Source organism: Oncorhynchus mykiss, chromosome 30 (assembly GCF_013265735.2).
Source record: "Oncorhynchus mykiss isolate Arlee chromosome 30, USDA_OmykA_1.1, whole genome shotgun sequence".
In the NCBI taxonomy this organism is placed as follows: Eukaryota; Metazoa; Chordata; class Actinopteri; order Salmoniformes; family Salmonidae; genus Oncorhynchus; species Oncorhynchus mykiss.
This window is the reverse complement of record NC_050570.1, coordinates 45,439,701-45,462,996: the sequence shown is the minus strand read 5'-3', so window position 1 is coordinate 45,462,996 and position 23,296 is coordinate 45,439,701. Positions and strand designations below refer to the sequence as shown.

General features: G+C 42.3%; 2 protein-coding genes across 4 annotated transcripts in view; one reads left to right on the top strand and one right to left on the bottom strand.

Annotated features, from left to right (window-relative positions):
* Positions 1-1,430: 1,430 nt before the first annotated feature.
* Positions 1,431-15,447, bottom strand: LOC110521922 (jupiter microtubule associated homolog 2). Its single transcript, XM_021599892.2, has 5 exons — positions 15,249-15,447; positions 14,068-14,216; positions 3,550-3,695; positions 3,387-3,435; positions 1,431-3,154 (listed from the first exon to the last, which is right to left on the bottom strand). Exons 1-5 carry the CDS (start codon positions 15,302-15,304, stop codon positions 2,916-2,918), a joined length of 639 nt encoding a protein of 212 aa, XP_021455567.1. The 5' UTR covers positions 15,305-15,447; the 3' UTR covers positions 1,431-2,915.
* Positions 15,448-17,152: 1,705 nt separating this feature from the next.
* Positions 17,153-23,296, top strand: part of LOC110521921 (protein cramped-like) — a 51,808-nt gene continuing 45,664 nt past the window's right edge. For 2 of the 3 annotated variants that reach the window (XM_036968605.1, XM_021599889.2), the window contains exons 1-2: positions 18,134-18,466; positions 18,833-19,185. In XM_036968605.1, the coding sequence (XP_036824500.1) occupies positions 18,417-18,466; positions 18,833-19,185 (403 nt within the window). In that variant the 5' untranslated portion in view covers positions 18,134-18,416. Of the gene's footprint in view, positions 17,242-18,133; positions 18,467-18,832; positions 19,186-23,296 lie in introns of those variants that run through there. The other variant, XM_021599891.2, reaches the window with a different exon arrangement.

The following is a 23,296-nucleotide window of genomic DNA, read 5'->3' as shown; positions in this document are numbered from 1 at the left end:
GACACGCTTTCCAGAGTGCACACTGATGCTTTAACTAGCAAAATTGTTGTCTCGTCAGTGCCGTGCTGCATTGTTATGTGAACGATTGGCTGAGCCTTGGATACAGACAGTATTGGTCCAATACGTGCATCACTCGTTTGCATACCAAAGCCCCCCCCCCCCCCCCCCCCCCCCCCTAAAAAAACATTTCTCAACAGATCTACATGAATGTAGGTCACCTATTTTGGATTCAAAACGGCAAATTTCGCTGAAAGGTACTAGTTTGCATTCCTGCAAGAAGTCTGCAACCTTCAGAATGAGACTGATATGAGAACAGTTGATGTGACTTATTGATATGTAATCTTGAGTTTAATTCAAGAGATGGTAACTCATTAAAACTTATTCCATGGTGCCCCAAATTCCTAATGAGTTGTTACATGATAAATTTGATTACCATTAAACATAGTTGATTCGATAAATACGTCATCACATTAGTCACATCACAACACTATTTTTAAAATTAAATTCACTGAGGATGGGCCTTCCCTTCCTCCACTGGTTCAGCCTTATTCATCAAAGTCCTTGTATTGTAAAGCAGCACCCTCTTGTGGTCCAAGTTGGAACTATATCCTCCTTGTGGCGAGTCTGGATACCAGTATGTTTGTGCCATCATGCAACTCCTTGTCATGTCATAATGCCAAACATGTACAATGGTACTGACAGTGGGTAGAAATAAGTTGTAAACTATCTCAAAAGCAGCCCAAATTCCCAAGGCCAAGCAGACGTGTTAGACTGCCTCTATTCACGTGAGGGTGGCCAGCGTAACTCCATGAGACATGTGTCATGTGAGAGGAACTCTTACTCCAACAGAAGTCAAAGGCCATGAGCAGAGCCACAAAGGCATCACTAAGTGTGGGGCAAAAATACATGTGATTATATTATAGTGATAAAGGCCTAGTTTGTGTTTAGAATATTCAAGCATGCCTAGACATTACACAAGGGTAAATTAGCATACAGCAGCAATAAACGGCAATAAAAACGATCACATGTAAACTCAAAGTACTTTCATTTTATAGTTGTTCAAGGTTGATTGAACATAAACTAAAGATCAGTGACTGGAATTTCCATCATGACATTTCTTGCATGCAGAATATTGACAACACCTACAATATAAGGGGTGTGCCATTTCAAAAAGCTAACAGAGGATGAACCCTCCCAATGTATTCATCTGGTTTGTATTCACTAAACACTAAAATGAAAAAAAAAATGGGCCAAAATGAAGGAACTGACTACCTGAACTAAAAATAACTTGTTTTTCGCTGCAAAACCTTTGCTACAGTGTGCACGAATAAATACAACCCTTAGGCTGAAATTGCAAAGATTCCATTATTTAATCAATATATTGACACCACCAATACCTAAGCTCTGAAAACAGCAAAATAGACAAAATATGATAGTCTGAAAATAAGTTTTATTGCAACACAGGTTATTTTTGCTTTTCCTCTGCTGTGAACTTTGCCTGCCTGTACTCCAACACTCAGGGGTTAAGATGGCACCAGGAAACCTTGAACCGGGGTGCGTTCCAGACTGCCTACAAACCGGCCAGTTTTGGTTAATTTAATGGCAACATAAATGTTTATTTGCACTAAGTCATCACGCACCTTTAATATATGCTGACCTCAGATTTACACCAAAGTCTTAAAAGGTTTATACGGTGATGAGAAACTAGCCATACTGGTTACTGACATGCTAAAACGCTTCGCCAGGCGTTGTAAGAATTGGTGCACGACAGGCAGCCTGGAACGCGGTGTATGGGTGGCTAGGGGTTCCTTAGGGTCTCCCAAGTCCCCATCCGTATTTTGACCAGTCATTTACTATTCCAGAGTTCAATTGTGTACAGCAGACGTTTTAATTTAAAACAGAGGCCTCCCCGAGTGGATACAAACCTCTGATAACAGCAAGCAATGGTAACAGAGCAGGGAACAACCACAACACATTCAGCCATTTGCATGGGAGATATAAAATCATATTGGAATTTCTTCCACAGAACAAGAACTTTGGGGGGTGGGCAGTGCATCATGGGTACTGCCCATAGCTCTTTGCTTTGCATTCATTAGTTAGTCGATTTTTTGCTTTTTTTTCCCTGAACAGGAGTTTGTTTCTGGCTGCAGAGAGAGAAACTCAAGATAGGTTTGATTATTAGTGGAGAGAAAAGGAGTGTGATGAAATGGAAAACAGAATGAGCATGATAGGGATACCTGTTACTGTTAACAAACAGAGTAAAGAGGGATTTTGATCACTTAAGGGCTTACTATGACAACCGTTTGCATGGGCAACAAACAGATCTCAATGCCGACAAAGATACACTGCTGAGTCATACTCGGAATTACAAATAGATGCCAGTGATTGACTAAATTAACCTTTGTAATCAACACAATAACATTTAAAACCATGTAATACAAAAAATAACATTTACAGCAAGAAATAGAACCTTTGCAATGAATCGGGAATTTTGAATGATTGGACAGGAATTTAGCCTGTAAAAATGATAGATTATTTTCTTCCTGCTTGATAGCAACATAATCTAAAAAGAACAGGGGGAGGTTAGGTCAAGAATGGGTTAGGTTAGAAAGTGCAAGACATGGAAGGACAGAGTGAAAAGGGAAAATGAACAGAACAGAGAATAGTGGTGTGCATGGTTTGGATCCCAAATGGCTCCCTGTTTCCTATACAGTCCACTAATTTTATCCAGGGACCATAAACTTGTCCTGTCCAGGGGGTGTACTTGTACATCAAGCAGCCTCACGCTACAGAAACAAGAGATGGGCTCCTGCCCTACGTGCCGTTCTGGCTCGGACAAGGGTTACTTACTTATATTGGGAATAAGGTGCCATTTGGGATGCATAATTGAATAGAAATGGGATGGAGGAGCTGGCTCAGTAGAACACCACACTAGACTTCCCTCCTGGGGGGTTAAGGACCTTGTTATGGGAGCGGGGGCGGGGGCCGAGGTGGGGCTCGTGGTCCTTCAGTGAGAGCTCACTAAGGCAGGCCTCTGGCTTCTTGGCTGAGGGAGAAGGCGCAGTCTCCACCGCTGCTTTGGTGGGAGTGGGGGGAGGGGAGGCAACGTTCTCTTCCTTCACCTCCTTGGCCGGGCTCTCCTTCGGAAGAGGAGCTGAGATCGAAAGGGAGAGAGGGATACGAGAGAAAAAGATGAGAAACCGAGTTAGATTTACCTGGTACCAAATGGTACATAAGACTTGGTGTCGAAACCGATTAGTAATGAATAATTATGCAATTATTAAGTCATTATTATTATCTTGGTCAACAAGTCATTTCTAGTAACTGCCTGGCAGACAGCGGGCTGTAAGGTGGTAGCCAGAATCCATTATCCGTGTCAAACTCACCTGGGGGCTCAGGTATGGGCATGGGACTTTCACCCACAGAAATGTTGTCCTAGGAATAATAGGGAGAACATGTTAATATAGCCTATATCATGCAAATTAGAAAACCATAACCATTAGTGATCTGGAATGGGAGAGACTGGGGGACAAGGATGGTCTGGATTACCTTTGGCTTGTTGGAATGGGCTTTGTCAGAGGGTGGGGCGCTCTCTAGCCCCCAGATGATGTTGCTGGTGTTACCGCCTGGGGGTACGGGTCTCCGTTGCTCGGCTGGGGCATCTGGAGAACCAAATATCCCACTGCTTTTACCCCCTACATTGAAGAAGGACAGCAAATCAAATGTTTGTTTTTTTACATGCACCAGGAATTTGACCTGGTAAAATGGCGCTGTCAACGCCTTAGAATAGAATACAGAAAGAACAAACTAATTTACACAAGGCATTAAAGGTGAACATTATTGAAGGCATTGAGGAAAAGACAGACAAGTCAAATCTCCACACCCCAACTACTTTTTTTGTGATTAACATTTCTATAGAATTTTCACTTCTCAAACTTCTTATCTGACTGGCAACATGACGACTGTACCCACTCCAACCAAATTGAACCAGGTCACAAACCTCCACACACAAAGCCCAGTCCTACCCTCATTATTCTATAGTTATGGTGAAGAGCTTGTTGCACAGCCTGGACTGACATGAGGCATTACATTTCACAGTTAGATAACATTTCAATATCTGGGCGTGTGCCATCATAATTCCTTCTAGAACATTCTACAAGAGGCAGAAGGGCTGAAAACTGGAAGACAAACCAGCTCGATGTGCAGAGAGACAATAGAAACTCATGATAACATATTTTAATTTAACCATCTCTGACCCTTGGCCTCAATATAGACATATTGATCCAGTCATGTGATGTCACTAGATTACATGTGGCCCAAACATCATTTAACTAATGAAAATCTCGGTCACCATTAGGAAAATTTGGCTGCAGAGGTTTTAATTTACCGGACATCCATACGCATCGTGTGTGTACCGCATTAGGGCGTCCACCTACGGTACTCATAATCCCATTTAGATTATTGTAATTAATCTTAACAATAGAAATTAGCCTGTACATTCGTAATAAAAAAAATTATGACATTCTTATACCAACATCAATGTTTTGCTTTTTAGTAAAACCTGTGCCCGTTGCGTCTTCATCCCTGCTATAAATCATAAATGGAACAGTTGAAAAAAGAAAACATTTAGCCTAGAAGAAAAAGTCACTTCCATAGTAATAAAACTTCAAAATATAATATCAGTATAATATACATCGAACACAAATATAAAACACAACAAGTTTAAAGCTTTGACTGAGTTATAGTTCATTAACTCAGCAAAACAAGAAAGGCCCTTTTTCAGGACCCTGTCTTTCAAAGATAAAAATAAAAAAACTAGTAAAAAATAAAATAAACTTCACAGATATTACTTGTAAAGGGTTTAAACACTGTTTCCCATGCTTGTTCAATGAACCATAAACCATTACTGAACGTGCACCTGTGGAACGGTGGTTAACACACTAACAGCTTACGGTAGGCAATTAAGGTCACAGTTATGAGAACTTAAGACACTAGAGGCATTTCTACTGACTCTGAAAAACACCAAAAGAAAGATGCCTAGGGTCCCTGCTCATGTTCGTGAACGTGCCTTAGGCATGTTGCAAGGAGGCATGAGGACTGCAGATGTGGCCAGGGCAATAAATTGCCATGTCCGTACTGTGAGACGCCTAAGACCGCGCTACAGGGAGACAGGACGGACAGCTGATCGTCCTCGCAGTGGCAGACCACGTGTAACACCTGCACAGGATAGGTACACCTGAACATCACACCTGCGGGACAGGTACAGTATGGCAACAACTGCCCGAGTTACACCAGGAACGCACAATCCCTCCATCAGTGCTCAGACTGTCCGCAATAGGCTGAGAGAGGCTGGACTGAGGGCTTGTAGGCCTGTTGTAAGGCAGGTCTTCACCAGACATCACCGGCAACAACATTGCCTATGGGCATAAAGCCACTGTCGCTGGACCAGACAGGACTGGCAAAAAGTGCTCTTCACTGACGAGTTGCGATTAAGTCTCACCGGGGGTGATGGTCGGATTCGCTTTAATCGTCGAAGGAATGAGCGTTACACCGAGGCCTGTACTCTGGAGCGGGATCGATTTGGAGGTGGAGGCCCAATCTATGGATTTCACAAGACTGGGAATACGGATATCGGTTGGTCACAGATTCAGCCATTTTTTTTTAAAGGTAGGGGAATGGATAAAAAATACCAATCACATTTATTTATAAAAGCCATTTTTACATCAGCTGATGTCACAAAGTGCTATACAGAAACACAGCCTAAAACCCGAAACAGCAAGCAATGCAGATGTAGAAGCACAATGGCTAGGAATACCTCCCAAGAAAGGCAGGAACCTAGGAAGAAACCTGGAAAGGAATCAGGCTCTGAGGGGAGGCCAGTCCAGTTTCTGGCTGTGCCATAATTACTGGAGGCTGAGACAGGAGGGGTCGGGAGACACCGTGGCTCCGTACGACTATACCCCTGGACAGGGCCAACCAGGCAGGATATGACCCCACCCACTTTGCCAAAGCACAGCACCCACACCACTAGAGGGATATCTTCAACCACCAACATACTACCCTGAGACGAGGCCGAGTATAGCCCACAAAGTCCTCCCCCACGGCACGAACCCGAGGGGGAAGCCAACCTGGACAGGAAGATCACGTCAGAGACTCAAACCACTCAAGTGACGCACCCCTCCTAGGGACAGAATGGAAGAGCACCAGTAAACCAGTGACTCAGCCCGCATAATAGGGTTAGAGGCAGAGAATGCCAGTGGAGAGAGGGGAACCGGCCAGGCAGAGGGTGGTTCGTCGCTCCAGTGCCTTTCCGTTCATCTTCACACCACTGGGCCAGACTACACTACCTACTGAAGAGATGAGTCTTCAATAAGGACTTAAAGGTAGAGACCGAATCTGCGTGTCTCACATGGATAGGCAGACCATTCCATAAAAATGTAGCTCTTTAGGAGAAATGGGGGTCCAATAGTCCAGGATTCTGAGGAAAAACATTAAGATCTACAATATTTATTCCACGGGACAAAACTAGTCAGTATCTGGTGTTACCACCATTTGCCTCATGCAGCGTGACATCTTCACATAGAATTCATCAGGCTGTTGATTGTGGCCTGTGGAATGTTGTCCCATGTTGGGTGAGTATGTAGGCCAAGGAAGAACTGGGACATTTTCAGCTTCCAAGAATTGTGAACAGATCCTTGATGCTGAAACATGAGGTGATGTCAGCGGATAAATGTCACAACAATGGGCATCAAGATCTCGTTACAGAATCTCTGCGCATTCAAATTGCCATTGATAAAATGCAATTGTGTTTGTCAGTAGCTTACACCTAACCATACCATAACCCCACCGCCACCATGGGGAACTCCCCTCAAAGTTTACATCAGCAGCGCACACGACTCCATAAAAATGCGGTCTGCCATCTGCCTGATACAGTTGAAACCGGGATTATTCAGTGAAGAGCACACTTCTCCAGCATGCCAGTGGCTATCAAAGGTTAGCATTTGCCCACTGAAATAAGTTACAACACCAAACTGCATACCAGGTCAAGACCCTGGTGAGGACCACGAGCACACAGATGAGCTTCCCTGAGATGGTTTCCGTTAGTGCAGAAATGCTGCATTTGTGCAAACCCACAGTTTCATCAGCTGTCCAGGGGCTGGTGCCAGACGATCCTGCAGGCGAGGAAGCCGGATGCGGTTGAGAGGCCGGTTGGACGCACTGCCAAATTCTTTAAAACGACATTGGAGTCGGCTTATGGTAGGAAAATGATTAAATTCTCTGGCAACAGCTCTGGTGGTCATTCCTGCGGTCAGCATGCCAATTGCACGCTACATCAAAACATCTGTGACAGTGTTGTGACAAAACTGCACATTTTAGAGCAGCCTTACATTGTCCCCAGTACAGAGTACACCGGTTTTATTTCACCTTTATTTAACCAGGTAGGCCAGTTGAGAACAAGTTCACATTTACAACTGCGACCTGCCCAAGATAAAGCAAAGCAGTGCGACAACTACAGCAGAGTTACACATGGGATAAAAACACAACAGAAAAAAATCAATGTATACAGTGTGTGGAAATGTAGTAAGATTAGGCAGGTATCAATATGGGGATGAGGTAATTGGGTGGGCTATTTACAGATGGTCTGTGTACAGGTACAGTGATCAGTAAGCTGCTCTGACAGCTGATGCTTAAAGTTAGAGGTCGATAGGAGTCTCCAGCTTCAGTGATTTTTGCAATTCGTTCCAGTCATTGGCAGCAGAGAACTGTAAGGAAAGGCGGACAAAGGAGGTGTTGGCTTTGGGGATGACCAGTGATATATACCTGCTGGAGAGTGTGCTACAAGTGGGCGATGCTATGGTGACCAGTGAGCTGAGATAAGGCAGGGCTTACATGTTGCGTTTATATTTTTGATCAGTGTAATTTGCAAATTGCCTGTCCTATAGGCTACTTGTAAGAACACTTTAAAAATAACAAAACCTCTGTTTTCAAATACAATTCGGGCCTCTTATTTGAATTTCCTTTACGCCTAATTTAAAATGTTCATGCCTAATAAATAACAAAACATCGCTGTACACGAACATGGCTGTATATTTACAATGCTCCTGTGAAACAAGGCCCGCGCCAAGCATTTATGAAAGCACTTTTTTTCCAAAGCTCCAATGATATCGCACTCTTCACAGTTCTACTGGAAGATGTTAATAAATTTTGTGTTTATTGTAATTTGGGGTGGGGGGGGGGTGGGTTCGTGACTTGTGTGATATACAGTGCGTTCGGAAGGAATTCAGACCAGCTGCCCTCTCCCACATTTTGTTATGTTAGTCTTATTCAAAAATTTAATCAACCCCCCCCCCCCCCCCCCCAATTCCCCCATAAGGACAAAGCAACGTTTTTTAAAGAAGTTTATGCAAATGTATTTATAAAATAAAAAACAGAAATACCTTATTTACATAAGTATTCAGACTAGGGCTGGGCAGTATACTGTATTTTACTATATACACACACACACAGGTATTTATGCACAGGTATATATGCACGGACCGATTTGGGTTTTTACTTTACCTTCTAAAACGGTATTTGAATGTTTGGTTTGTTAAATGTGATATGCCGTGTGTAACGTCCATTTTTATAGTTTACTCTACTTGAGTCATTAGTCGCCGCTATCCCTCTCTCCATGACGCATTCAACACAGACCTAGTCCCACCTCCTGTCACACAAGGAGCACATTTGTTGTTGCTTGACCATGACACTTTCGTTCAATCTGCATGGTCAATGCAACACATGCAAAAATGTTGATGACAACGATGTTGTTTCCACTTTGATCTTAATATAAATCCACAAGAGTTCTATAATTACAAAATTAGCCTGCTAGCTAACTAAAAATACTGAGTCGGAGCAAACGTAGCTAGCTAAAACAACCTGATACTAGTTAGTACTGGTGGAGGCTTAAATCGGCATGTTTGTGCAACATTATCTCCTAAATCAAAGAGGAATAGGCAAAGCATGAATATGTTGGCTATATGAATAAAGACTTAATGTATCCAAAGATGATAAGATCCCATATAAAAACACTGAACATCACTTTGGTTCCTACCCTGTCACAACTCGTCCATGGCATTTTCGTTCATTGTCATGTCAAATGTATTTAAAGTGCTCACTATTATTTATATTCTAACTATAAAATTATAACAAACATTCAATTTCCACAATTCCAAAAGTTCACCCAAGTGCTTTAATCTAAATAAATCTAAATAAACATTATTTTTAACCTAAGGCCAATTATTCTTGCCCATATCATGGCAGTGTGGAAATGATCTCAAATGAGTGCAGGAAATTATTTTGGGTTGAAGTTGAACAGTAAAACAATCTGAACGGAGAAAGACCGATTGAAATGTCTCTCTGTGTGTGTGGTGTATATACAGTGGGGTAAAAGTATTTAGTCAGCCACCAATTGTGCAAGTTCTCCCACTTAAAAAGATGAGTCCTGTAATTTTCATCATAGGTACACTTCAACTATGACAGACAAAATTTGGAAAAAAAATCCAGAAAATCACATTGTAGGATTTTTAATGAATTTATTTGCAAATTATGGTGGAAAATAAGTATTTGGTCACCTACAAACAAGCAAGATTTCTGGCTCTCACAGACCTGTAACAACTTCTTCTTCTTCTTTAAGAGGCTCCTCTGTCCTCCACTTGTTACCTGTATTAATGGCACCTGTTTGAACTTGTTATCAGTATAAAAGACACCTGTCCACAACCTCAAAACAGTCACACTCCAAACTCCACTATGGCCAAGACCAATGAGCTGTCAAAGGACACCAGAAACAAAATTGTAGACCTGCACCAGGCTGGGAAGACTGAATCTGCAATAAGTAAGCAGCTTGGTTTGAAGAAATCAACTGTGAGAGATTAGGAAATGGAAGACATACAAGACCACTGATAATATCCCTCGATCTGGGGCTCCATGCAAGATCTCACCCCGTGGGGTCAAAATGACCCCAAGAACAGTGAGCAAAAATCCCAGAAACACACGGGGGGACCTAATGAATAACCTGCAAAGAGCTGGGACCAAAGTAACAAAGCCTACCATCAGCAAGGGCATTGAAGATGAAACATGGCTGGGTCTTTCAGCATGACAATGATCTCAAACACACCGCCCGGGCAACGAAGTAGTGGCTTCGTAAGAAGCATTTCAAGGTCCTGGAGTGGCCTAGCCAGTCTCTAGATCTCAACCCCATAGAAAATCTTTGGAGGGAGTTGAAAGTCCGTGTTGCCCAGCAACTGCCCAAAAACGTCACTGCTCTAGAGGAGATCTGCATGGAGGAATGGGCTAAAATACCATTAACAGTGTGTGAAAACCTTGAAGACTTACAGAAAATGTTTGACCTCTGTCATTGCCAACAAAGGGTATATAACAAAGTATTGAGAAACTTTTGTTATTGACCAAATACTTATTTTCCACCATAATTTGCAAATAAATTCATTAAAAATCCTACAATGTGATTTTCTGGATTTTTTTTCTCGTTTTGTCTGTCATAGTTGAAGTGTACCTATGATGAAAATTACAGGCCTCTCATCTTTTTAAGTAGGAGAACTTGCACAATTGGTGGCTGACTAAATACTTTTTTGCCCCACTGTACATACGCCACCCTATGGTCACGCACTACACATAAAGCAAATTTAGAACTCAATCAAAAACATGAAATACCGTTAAAAAAAATCGAAAAATACCATGATATTTTGGCCATGTCGCCGAGTCCTAATTCAGACCATTTGGTATGAGACTCAAAATTGAGCTCAGGTGCATCCTGTTTCCATTGATCATCTTTGAGATGTTTCTACCTTTAGTAAATTCAATTGATTGAACATAATTTGGAAAGGGACACACCTGTCTATATAAAGCCCCACAGTTGACCGTGCATGTCAGAGCAAAAACCAAGCCATGAGGTCGAAGGACGGGATTGACGGGATTGTGTCGAGGCACAGATCCGGGGAAGGGTACAAAAATTGTCTGCAGCATTGAAGGTCCCCAGGAACACAGTGTCCTCCATTCTTAAATTGAATACATTTTGAACACCCAAGACTCTTTCTAGAGCTGGCAGCCCAGCCAAACTGAGCAATCAGGGGAGAAGGGCCTTGGTCAGGGAGGTGACCAAGAACCTGATCAGGCCTTTATGGTAGAGTGGCCAAACAGAAGCCACTCCTCAGTAAAAAATAAAAAACACAACAACCCACTTGGATTTTGACAGAAGGCACCTAAAGATCTCAGACCATGAGAAACAAGATTCTCTGGTCTGTTGAATCCAAGATTGAACTCTTTGGCCTGAATGCCAAGCGTCACGTCTGGAAGAAAGGTGGAACCATCCCTACTGTGAAGCATGGTGGTGGCAGCATCATGCTGTGGGGAAGTTTTTCAGCAGCAGTGACTGAGACTAGTCAGGATCGAGGCAAAGGTGAACTGAGCAAAGTACAGAGATCCTTGATGAAAACCTGCTCCAGATCGCTCAGGACCTCAGACTGGTGTCAAGTTTCACATTCCAACAGAACAACAACCCTAAGCACATAGCCAGGGCAACGCAGGAGTGGCTTCGGGACAGGTTTCTAAATATCCTTGATAGCCAGAGCCTGGACTTGAACCTGATCGAACATCTCTGGCGAGAGCTGAAAACAGGGTGCAGCAACGCTCCCCATCCAACCTAACAGAGCTTGAGAGGATCGGCAGAGAATGGGAGAAACCCCCCCAAATACAGGTCTGCGTCATACCCGAAGAAGACTCGTTGCTGTAATCACTGCCAGAGTCACTTTAACAAAGTACTGAGTAAAGGTTCTGAATACTTATGTAAATGTGGTATTTCAGCTTTCTTATTTTTAACAAACATTTCTCAAGCACAGTTTTTTTTGCCTTTGTCATTATGGGGTATTGTGTGTAGAATGATGAGGGGGAAAAATACAATTTACCCAATTTTAGAATAAGGATGTAACGTAACAAAATGTGGAAAAAGTCTAGGGGTCTGAATACTTCCCGAAAGCACTGTACGTGGTTAAGTCTGTTTCCACTATAGGCAATTGACTGCCTAGTGATTGCAACTGATGTGAATAGTTGGAAATGAAGTTTGATTTCCAAGTGCTGCTAAATTGAATTGCACCAATTGCGCATGATACACATCATTAGTCTAGTCAATCAATTTCAAATCTTTACACTATGCGACACAGGGGCAGTATATCTTGCCTATGGTGGCAGCAGGAGTGATAGGGCTGGGCCTAAAAAACACAATTTGCATCTAATTTACTAGTGTTTCGGCAGACCTTGGCCTGCTCAAAGTTAGCCGTTGCTGTGGGAAGTTAAATTGTTCAACTCCTTGGAGGAGCTTGCGATGTGCATCAGCCTCGTTACTTTGTCCTCAAGAAGGTGTGATCTTGAATTCGTCTATACTCTGTTTTGGAGAAAGAATCCCCTCTCGGTGGTAACACTGGAAACAGGGATTATCAGCATGGTTTCCAATGGATTTACAAAAAATTCCGGACAATTTGACCGGCAACCAATTAATTTATCGGCTTGTCACTTATTTCTTTTTGCCAAAAGACAGCATTTACCGGCTAACGGAAAGCCTGGCCAGGGTGTAATCCCACACTGGACTCAACAATGAAGAGGCTGGGCTGTGGCTCTTGAGCACTCAGTTATTTCACTGCATGGAACGACAACGGCCTACTACTGATTGTTACTAGGCTAGAATAGAAGCTTCAAGTTCCTCTGCATACACATCACTGACAATCTGAAATGTTCCACCCAGACAGAGTGTGGTGAAAAAGGCACAATAGCACCACTTCAACCTCAGGAGGCTGAAGAAATGTGTCTTGTCACCCAAAACCCTAACAAACTTTTACAGATGCACAATTGAGAGCATCCTGTCGGGCTGTATCACCGCCTGGTACAGCAACTGCAACGCCCACAACCGCAAGGCTCTCCAGAGGGTGGTGCGTTCTGCCCGACGCATTACCGGGGGAAAACTACCCACCCTCCAGGACACCTACAGGACCCGATGTCACAGGAAGGGCAAAAAGATCACCAAGGATAACAACCAGCCGAGCCACTACATGTTCACCCCGCTATCATCCAGAAGGCGAGGTCAGTCTAGGTGCAACGCTGGGACCGAGAGACTGATAAAACAGCTTCCATCTCAAGGCCACCAGACTGTTAAAAAGCATTAGAGGTTACTGCCCTATCTACAAAGACTTGAAATCACTAGTCACTTTAATAATGTTTACATCAATTTGCTTTACTCATCTCATACTCTATTCTAATGTATTTTAGTCAATGCCACTGACATTGCGCGTCCTAATATTTATATATTCCTTAATTCCATTATTTTACTTTTAGGTTGTGTGTATTGTGTTTTGTTGTGAATTGTTAGATATTACTGCACTGTTGGAGCTAGAAACAAGCATTTCGCTACACCAGCAATAACATCTGCTAAACATGTGTATGTGACAAAATAAATTTGATTTGGCTGGTTGAGTCTTGTGACACTTTAGTCACCAGATAAAATAAGTGACCTGTTGCCCTTATCAAACACACGCACTGCAGCATGTCAACACAATCCAAACATGATTTGGGGAAGAAATGGTGAGTAAGTCAACACTTATCAATGGCTCATTTTTTAACCTTAAATGCTAACGTAGCACCTTAGTGGCAGTTTTCACACCACATAGACCTGAAAAGGCTCGGACAGCTCCAGAACCAGGGAGGGCAGCCATTGCCTGTCTGACTGCCCAGTCACCTTGTAGGAAGACATAGGAAGCATATTCCCTTTCCACACCGACCTGAACTTTCCTGGCTCTGATATTTTCCTTTCACAGTCCTTTCTATCATAGTTCCAACATCCTTTCATGGTTCCAGTATCTATGGTGGATGCGTAGCCTTTATTCTGTATTAAGGACTAAAAGAACACAGACTGCCACCCAATGTTTGGATGCATAACCAGGCCAGAGCAAAAAAGCTTTGATCAATTCAGCCCAGTAGTGTGAAAAGGGAATTTGTATGCCCAGTCAAGGTCCTTCTCGCTCTTACCTGGGGGGTTGGTTCGCCTGATGACACCCTGGGGCTCTGGTGGGGCGAAAAGGTTGGAGGCCATCTTGTGGGGCCGCCTCGAAGCAGCTGCTTCTCCCTCATAGCCACCGAACAGGTCGCTGGAGACACCTCCGGGGGGACGCAGGACTCTGAAAAGGAAACATCAGAATCATGTTGGTTCACGTAGTGGTTCCCAACCTTTTTTGGTTACTGTACCACCAAATTCATTTTGTTCTGCCTGGAGTATTCCTGGAGTACCCCCCCCCATGTGCTTTACCAGCAAGCCTATGGTCTCATGAGTCTTCTCAAGTACCCCCTGTGGATAGGCAACACACACTGTGGCTCCTGGTTGGGAACCACTGATGTAGAGTATATAGCCTGTAGGCCAAACTCTGCTGTCAGCATTCATCATACACAAAGGCAGGCAGTGCCTGGGATAATATGATTAGAGAATGTTCCATAATGAAAACGTGTATATAGCCAAATCTAGGAATAGAATATGCAGCATGTACAACTTCTTATATATAGACAGGCCACAAATGGCGGCTGTGGCCACATTAGCTGTTAAATGTTCTACAGTATGACTGCAGGCTACACAGGCCTACTGACCTAAATAAACTGTTTAAAAGTCACATTTAGTTGTGTAACGTTAGCTGATCACAACTCAACACAGAACACATATTTAGCCAGTTAACGTTAGCTGGCTGTTCTTGGGATGTTCGCAGGGGGGGTTAGACAACCATAGTTGACCGCGCAAAAAAAATGAAATATGCCCAATTACCCTTACTTTTAAGAAATAGGTTGTTGTAAACGGGGTGTGGGTGACTGTGTCTGTTTGGAAAATGCAATGAGCGTCATATCGCTGGCTACACCGTAAAAAAAAAAAAAAAAAAAAGAATTCCACGAGCTTCCATTTCCGCAGCGCACCCCCCCAGAAAAACCCCAAAGCCCATAGAAGCTGTTACCAAATGAAAAGTTTACTACTGACAAAACGGAATAAACATTTTACCACTAAATTGTCTTATAACTAGTTAACGTTAGTATCACCAAAGTGCCATCTAGCTAGCTAACTGCTAACTACAGGCCAATGAGCATAAGGGGTAGCTTTCAGGAACATAGCCAGCTAGTTGCTTGAATTTTGCCTGCTGCAAATAAAACCTGTGGATGCAATTTCGTGTTACCTTGAACTTGGCTTTGCGCCATTATCGAGTCCTGAAAACATGTTCGTCGAAGTCATTGTGAAGACTGTCTTCGTGAGAGAGGAAATTAATGTCGTAGCTAGCTCAATCTTTTAAAAAGTTTTGTTGCTTGGTTGCGTGTTGCCCTTCCGAAACCGGGAAAAGCCCCGCCCACTCGATAGGACGAGCCAGCAATGGGAAGAGCCTCAATGGTCAAAAGCATTATCAGTCGAAAGGTGTGACTAATTTCATTGGTTAAATTACTAAAGATAACGCCCTCTTTCCATTGTGATTTGGCTTTCCGCCTGTCTGTCATATTAGGTGCAGGCGGTTTACTCGCCCGGACTTTGGGCGGTATTTCCATAACTGGAAAATGAACTAACATTTTAACTTGAAACGGTTCCAGGTAATGTAGCAGTATTTCATGGTAGTAAAGTTAAAATAGTGGGAACTTTTGCGAGTGTAAGGTTTACTGTTCATCTTTTGTTTATTTCACTTTTGTTTTATCTCTTTCATTTGCTAAGGTAAACCTGCGTTTCCCATGCCAATAACGCCCCTTGTTTTGAATTGAGTACATTGGTGGCGCGTGTGATGTTGGTTCTAGGCGGGGAACATACCATAGAAATCGATCTAAACTAAATTAGAATTATATGTCCCATTGCTATACCCAACTTTGCAGATGAATGGGGTTCGATTAATCTCATCCGGGCGCCCGTGTCGGCGTGTTTTTGGTACTGGCTAAAAGTGGATTGCATTCGATTTGGATCCGGGCTGCCTCCAGGGCTTGAGCCAACAAGTTCCGGGCTCTGGACGGCGAGTCGGCTCAAAACAAAAATGACAATTAAACACACGTCTCAAAGTAGCTCTTTAAAACAACAAAACAAAACATTTCAGTGAGCCCATTGACATTTATGTCTGGACGATCTTCCATGGTCATCCACAGCAGAGGCAGGTGGAAGTCCACCAGGTCACATCCTGTGTCCAATCCACTATCCATGCGCACCATCCTCACCCACTAGGTCCACGTCTCTTCTGACTGAGGCCCAGATAAAGGGTTTATCAGGGGGGAAACAAATCAGAAACCAGGACACCTCTTTGCCATCCCCAGTCGTAGACTCCTTGGTAATCCTCCGAAATACACACCTGGGTGAAGCCATACAGCCACTAGTTTAGGGCGCTTGTAGCTCACTAGTTAGCTGGAATAGCCCTTGAAATAAACCATTGTGGGATTTTTTTTGTGATCCTCTGCCCTATTCAACAGTCTACAGGCCTCTGCCATCTCGTTGTTTCAAATAAAAACACAAACTAGCTACAGTAGCTAACTAGCTAAACAGCTAGCTTCTCAGTTCAGTTAGTCAAATAACTGACTTGACAGTCTTGCACTGCTGTGGATCAATATATATAAAATCAAAACTTAATTAGCTAACAAAATAAAAGTTGATTTAAAAAGAGTGAAAAAAACACCTAAAACTATTCAATTATATATCATATTTAGAGCTTTCTGCCTGGGCGACCTCCACGGCAACCCCGGATCTAGGTTTTCCAATGCGAAAGTGATTGATTTTCATAAAAACAATTAATCTGCCTTCCCAATGGAAACGAGATAGAACATTCAAACGTTTATTTTATGATTTTTTGTATTTCGACGAAGCACCATGTTGCATTGTTGTCAAAATGTTCGATTTGTGAGGGCACTCCTCCTTGCTTTCGCCCGATGACGTCACAGATTTTGGCAGGGCCAATGTAAAATGACTCCCCGCGCACCCAATAACGTATGTTGATTGAGATATCCAATTGGGTCATTTGCATCCTCTTTTATCATCAACAATTGGAGCTCTTGGATGTCAATCATATATCTTTCTCCCTCAACTGACTAATCAGGAGATTTGTTTTTGAGTTGGAGTGGGCGTGCTTTGTGCAAGAGAGGGCTGTCAATCGGAGTTGGTTTAGTTTGCACGTTTCCTCATGAAGTCGTGAACACAAAAGTCAAGACATGGTAATTTTGTGAATTGTTTAATCTTTGTCTCACTGCAACACTGTGCATAATTTCGTGTGAATTTGTGCTTCAGACTATTCCTTTGCTATCAAGTATCATTAGTTGACTAGGTTTTGGCCGCACATCACCAAAGTTAATTTAGCTAGTAACGTTAGCTAGTAGCTAGCACCAGTGTAACGTTAGTTGCTTTTTGAAGTGTGTATCCCGCTCCTCCTAAAATGTACCTATAGAAATGACACGGGTTACGAGTGGAAAGATAACAGCTGATTATGTCTACTGATCTATCAGCTGAGGTGAGGATAGCAACCACAGAATAAAGCAATAATTTAAACAAACGATAGATTATTCAATTAGCTACTCATATTTCTGCAGTAAAAAATAATATTTTGTCAATTTGTTTGAGTTTGAAAAGAGTTCTCATTAGGTTGGACAATCATGATTTAGAGAACACATACATCTGACACAGTAATGTGTCTTGTTTCCCTGCATGGGAATGAATTTCAAAGAATTTAGGGTGTATGTTTGAGACGTGACAGTAGTTTAAAGTTGTAGCTACAGTAGTAATGTTTCTCTCCTCAAAATATTTGAAGACGTCTAAAGAGATGAAACACCTGTATCAGTGCATGTTAGAAGTAATATGTATCTTGCAACTTAAGTGAAATGCAGTGTCTGCTCTATGTATATATGGATTATATATTGTTGTAGTTGAACACTCAATATTCTATTGGTTCGAGTGCTTGTGGTATCCGCTGTTGCTTTCTAAAGCTGAGTTCATATCAGAAGCAACTTTTTTTTAATGCAGTTAACATAATGTCGTCAAACATCAATGTTAAACAACGATTCTGGAGATGAGGGGGTGAAGCAAAATTGAGACTGCGAGCGTTCTGTGCTCTTTTGTGGCTGTAGTAAAAACTAAAACCTGCTAGTTTATTCAGATTATTTATTTTGAGCGTTTGAAGCATGTTATATAGTTAAATGTTTGGTCAAATATTTCAGCTCGTCTACGGCAATAAATTGCGAGTAAGAGTGTGGTACTCGGATAGTGAACAGTTGAGCTGCGCAGAGTTAAATTCAGTCACAGCTTGAGCGAGGTGAAGATAGTCGCGGCTAGACCCTGTTCATGCTTTGAATATGCCCAATTTTATATACTGTTGCATACTAAAACCGCCGGGTCGATGGTGAAAAGAAAGAAGACATCGTCTGCTGTCGAAGAGCATGAAAATGGGTAACCTTGTCTGATAAAGAAGCACTGTAAATAGAGGTAGATTGTATAGAAAGGTTTTACGTTGTCGTTTCAGCGGGCGCTAAACTCAGGGGCGCTCGTATTTGAATTTCGGATAAAAATAAACCCATGTAAACTGTTAGAAGTTTAAGATGACTAACAAAAACACACGAACAAGGTATAGTAATATTTTGGCTTTCAAAATGTAAATGAAAACATGCAGACAATGTTCGTGTGTCGATTGGACTGAGGGGATTTGAAACCAGCAGCGGCGGCCATGTTGAGAGAACGAACGTCGTCTTTTTAAAGTTGATTTGCGTTGTGATGTCTTTTAAATGTCAAACATTTGTATTGATTGTGTTTTGCCAGGATGACAGTTGGGCTGAAAGACTGTGTCGATGACACGAATAATTCGGGCAGAAAGCTTGACGGTTGTGACGAGGAGAGCGGAGATCAGGGGAGCGATGAGCGAAGTACAAAGAGAGACGGAATGGAAATCCATACTCTATCAACTACGGGCTGCACCAGTTCAGCACCGGTTATTACCACCTCCGTATCGAACCCGTCTGGACCTTGCTCGAGCCAACAGCCCCGGTCCTCGACAGCACCGAGTCACGACCAGCATCATTTTCTGAGATCCAGCGTTCGACCCCCGAGCAAACGAATCCGGAAGGATTCCATCGCCCCAACTATCAATGGTCACAACGGGGAGAAATCGAAAGGTATGCTGTGAAAGTGTTTGTGCCCGGGGTCACCTGTTTTATGTGTTATAGGAGTACCCCATCCCTCTACTCCCCGTTTGTAGTTGGCAAAAGTAGCTAGGTCCATCTATTGGTGATGGTCAGTGTTTTGAATGCAGGATAGGGGCAGCATAAACGCACTATCTATACAAAAGGGACACTTTAATTGTTTAGAGGCAGGAGCCTGGAAACTACTTAATTGCATTCAAGTTGTGAGGCCTTCCCATATTATTGCTTATGAGAGGGAGACGGGCGTGGGATGTCAGCATTTTAATTAATATTTTGAATGCTCATTTTGCGGTATTGGAATACTACTCAACATAAAATAATTATGACTCAACATAATATTTTTTAGAAGCAGTGCTCACTCTGTTGTTGAGGATTGGGTTGTGTGTCTGTCTCTCCTGACTTGCACATTGAGGTGGCGGCCAGTGTTGCTCCAAGCCAGCCTCGCATGTTGTTTTTCGAACTTCGCTCCACTCCTAATTGCAGGCCTTACGATGTTGTGACACGCTGGCCTCAGTCTGACTGTTTGTGCTAAAACGGGCATTCTAACCAGTTATTTTTTATTTTTAAAGCTACAGTGCCTTGCGAAAGTATTCGGCCCCCTTGAACTTTGCAACCTTTTGCCTCATTTCAGGCTTCAAACATAAAGATATAAAACTATTTTTTTGTGAAGAATCAATTCAAACTTTTTTAACAATTCAAAAACTGAAAAATTGGGCGTGCAAAATTATTCAGCCCCTTTACTTTCAGTGCAGCAAACTCTCTCCAGAAGTTCAGTGAGGATCTCTGAATGATCCAATGTTGAACTAAATGACTAATGATGATAAATACAACCCACCTGTGTGTAATCAAGTCTCCGTATAAATGCACCTGCACTGTGATAGTCTCAGAGGTCCGTTAAAAGCGCAGAGAGCATCATGAAGAACAAGGAACACACCAGGCAGGTCCGAGATACTGTTGTGAAGAAGTTTAAAGCCGGATTTGGATACAAAAAGATTTCCCAAGCTCTAAACATCCCAAGGAGCACTGTGTAAGCAATAATATTGAAATGGAAGGAGTATCAGACCACTGCAAATCTACCAAGACCTGGCCGTCCCTCTAAACTTTCAGCTCATACAAGGAGAAGACTGGTCAGAGATGCAGCCAAGAGGCCCATGATCACTCTGGATGAACTGCAGAGATCTACAGCTGAGGTGGGAGACTCTGTCCATAGGACAACAATCAGTCGTATATTGCACAAATCTGGCCTTTATGGAAGAGTGGCAAGAAGAAAGCCATTTCTTAAAGATATCCATAAAAAGTGTTGTTTAAAGTTTGCCACAAGCCACCTGGGAGACACACCAAACATGTGGAAGAAGGTGCTCTGGTCAGATGAAGCCAAAATTGAACTTTTTGGCAACAATGCAAAACGTTATGTTTGGCGTAAAAGCAACACACCATCCCCACTGTCAAACATGGTGGTGGCAGCATCATGGTTTGGGCCTGCTTTTCTTCAGCAGGGACAGGGAAGATGGTTAAAATTGATGGGAAGATGGATGGAGCCAAATACAGGACCATTCTGGAAGAGAACCTGATGGAGTCTGCAAAAGACCTGAGACTGGGACGGAGATTTGTCTTCCAACAAGACAATGATCCAAAACATAAAGCAAAATCTACAATGGAATGGTTCAAAAATAAACATATCCAGGTGTTAGAATGGCCAAGTCAAAGTCCAGACCTGAATCCAATCGAATCTGTGGAAAGAACTGAAAACTGCTGTTCACAAATGCTCTCCATCCAACCTCACTGAGCTCGAGCTGTTTTGCAAGGAGGAATGGGAAAAAATTTCACTCTCGATGTGCAAAACTGATAGAGACATACCCCAAGCGACTTACAGCTGTAATCGCAGCAAAAGGTGGTGCTACAAAGTATTAACTTAAGGGGGCTGAATAATTTTGCACGCCCAATTTTTCAGTTTTTGATTTGTTAAAAAACGTTTGAAATATCCAATAAATGTCGTTCCACTTCATGATTGTGTCCCACTTGTTGTTGATTCTTCACAAAAAAATACAGTTTTATATCTTAATGTTTGAAGCCTGAAATGTGGCAAAAGGTCGCAAAGTTCAAGGGGGCCGAATACTTTCGCAAGGCACTGTATTGGTCTCTCTCTCCTCTGTTGCTATAGGCGTAGGGACTAGAGGTCGGCCGATTTAATCGGCATGGGGGTTTTCAAGTTTTCATTACAGTCGGTAATCTGCATTTTTGGACGCCGATTATGACCGATTACATTGCACTCCACGAGGAGACTGCGTGGCAGGCTGACCACCTGTTACGCAAGTGCAGCAAGTTGCTAGCTAGCATTTAACTTTAATATATATAAAAAAAAAAAATTAACTACACATGGTTGATGATATTACTAGTTTAACTAGCTTGTCCTGCGTTGCAAATAATCAATGGGGTGCCTGTGTAACAGTATAACTTTAGACCGTCCCCTCGCCCATACCCGGGCGCGAACCAAGGACCCTCTGCACACATCAACAACAGTCACCCACGAAGCATCATTACCCATCGCTCCACAAAAGCCACGGCCCTAGCAGAGCAAGGGGAACCACTACTTCAAGGTCTGAGCAAGTGACGTCACCGATTGAAACGCTATTTAGTGCACACCACCGCTAACTAGCTAGCCGTTTCACATCTGTTACACCTGTTAATTTATCATCGAATCACAGCCTACTTCAACTTTGCCAAAACGGGTGATTTAACAAAAGCGCATTGTCGAAAAAAGCACTGTCGTTGCACAAATGTACCTAACCGTAAAGATCAATGTCTTTATTAAAATCAATACACAGAAGTATATATTGTTTTAACCTGCATATTTAGTTAAAAGAAATTCATGTTAGAGGGAATTCGTCACTTGTCTTGCGTTCAGTGCAAGCAGAGTCGGTATACGCAGCAGTTTGGGCTGCCTGGCTTGTTGCGAACTGTGTGAAGACCATTTCTTCCAAACAAAGACTAATTAATTTGCCTGAATTTTACATAATTATGACAAAGTTTAAGGTTGTGCAATATAACAGCAATATTTAGACAAAGGGTTGCCACCCATTCTATAAAATACGGAACAGTTCCGTATTTCACAGAAAGAATAAACGTTTTGTTTTTGAAAGTACAGTTCTCGGATTTGACCATATTAATGACCCTATGGCTCGTATTTCGGTGTGTGTATATTATAATTAAGTCTATGATTTGATAGAGCAGTCTGACTGAGCAGTGGTAGGCAGCAGCAGGCTCGTAAGCATTAATTGAAACGGCACTTTCCTGCGTTTGCCAGCAGCTCTTCGCAATGCTTGAAGCACAGCGCTGTTTATGACTTCAAGCCTATCAACTCCCGAGATTAGGTTGACAATATCTATAGTGCCGATAAGAACATCCAATAGTCAAAGGTGTATGAAACAAATGGTAGAGAGAAATAGTCCTATAATAACTACAACCTAAAACTTCTTAACTGGGAATATTGAAGACTCATGCTAAAAGGAACCACCAGCTTTCATATGTTCTGAGCAAGGAACTTAAACGTTAGCTTTTTTACATGGCACATATTGCACTTTTGCTGTCTTCTCAAACACTGTTTTTGCATAATTTAAACTAAATTGAAAATGTTTCATTATTTATGAGACTAAATTGATTTTTATTTATGTATTATATTAAGTTAAGTTAATTCAGTATTGTTGTAATTGTCATTATTACAAATATATATGTAAATAAATCGCCCGATCAATCGGTATCGGCGTTGAAAAATCAGAATCGGCCGAACTCTAGTAGGGACAAGTTACTTAAGCAAAGTAAACAACCCCCCCAGCCATCTGCTTCTTCTGCCCCTCTACTCAACGTGAGCATTTGGTATGATATTTAGGTTGTTGAAACTTGCTTTTTCTCTTGTTCATTCTCCTACTTTCTTTCACTCACACAACTCACTCTCGCATGTACATTCAATCACTCACTGTCTCTAAAACACTCATACACTAAACAAAAATATAAAAGCAACATGTTGGTTACATGAGCTGAAATAAAATCCCACATGTTCCATATGCACAAAAATCTTCTCAAATGT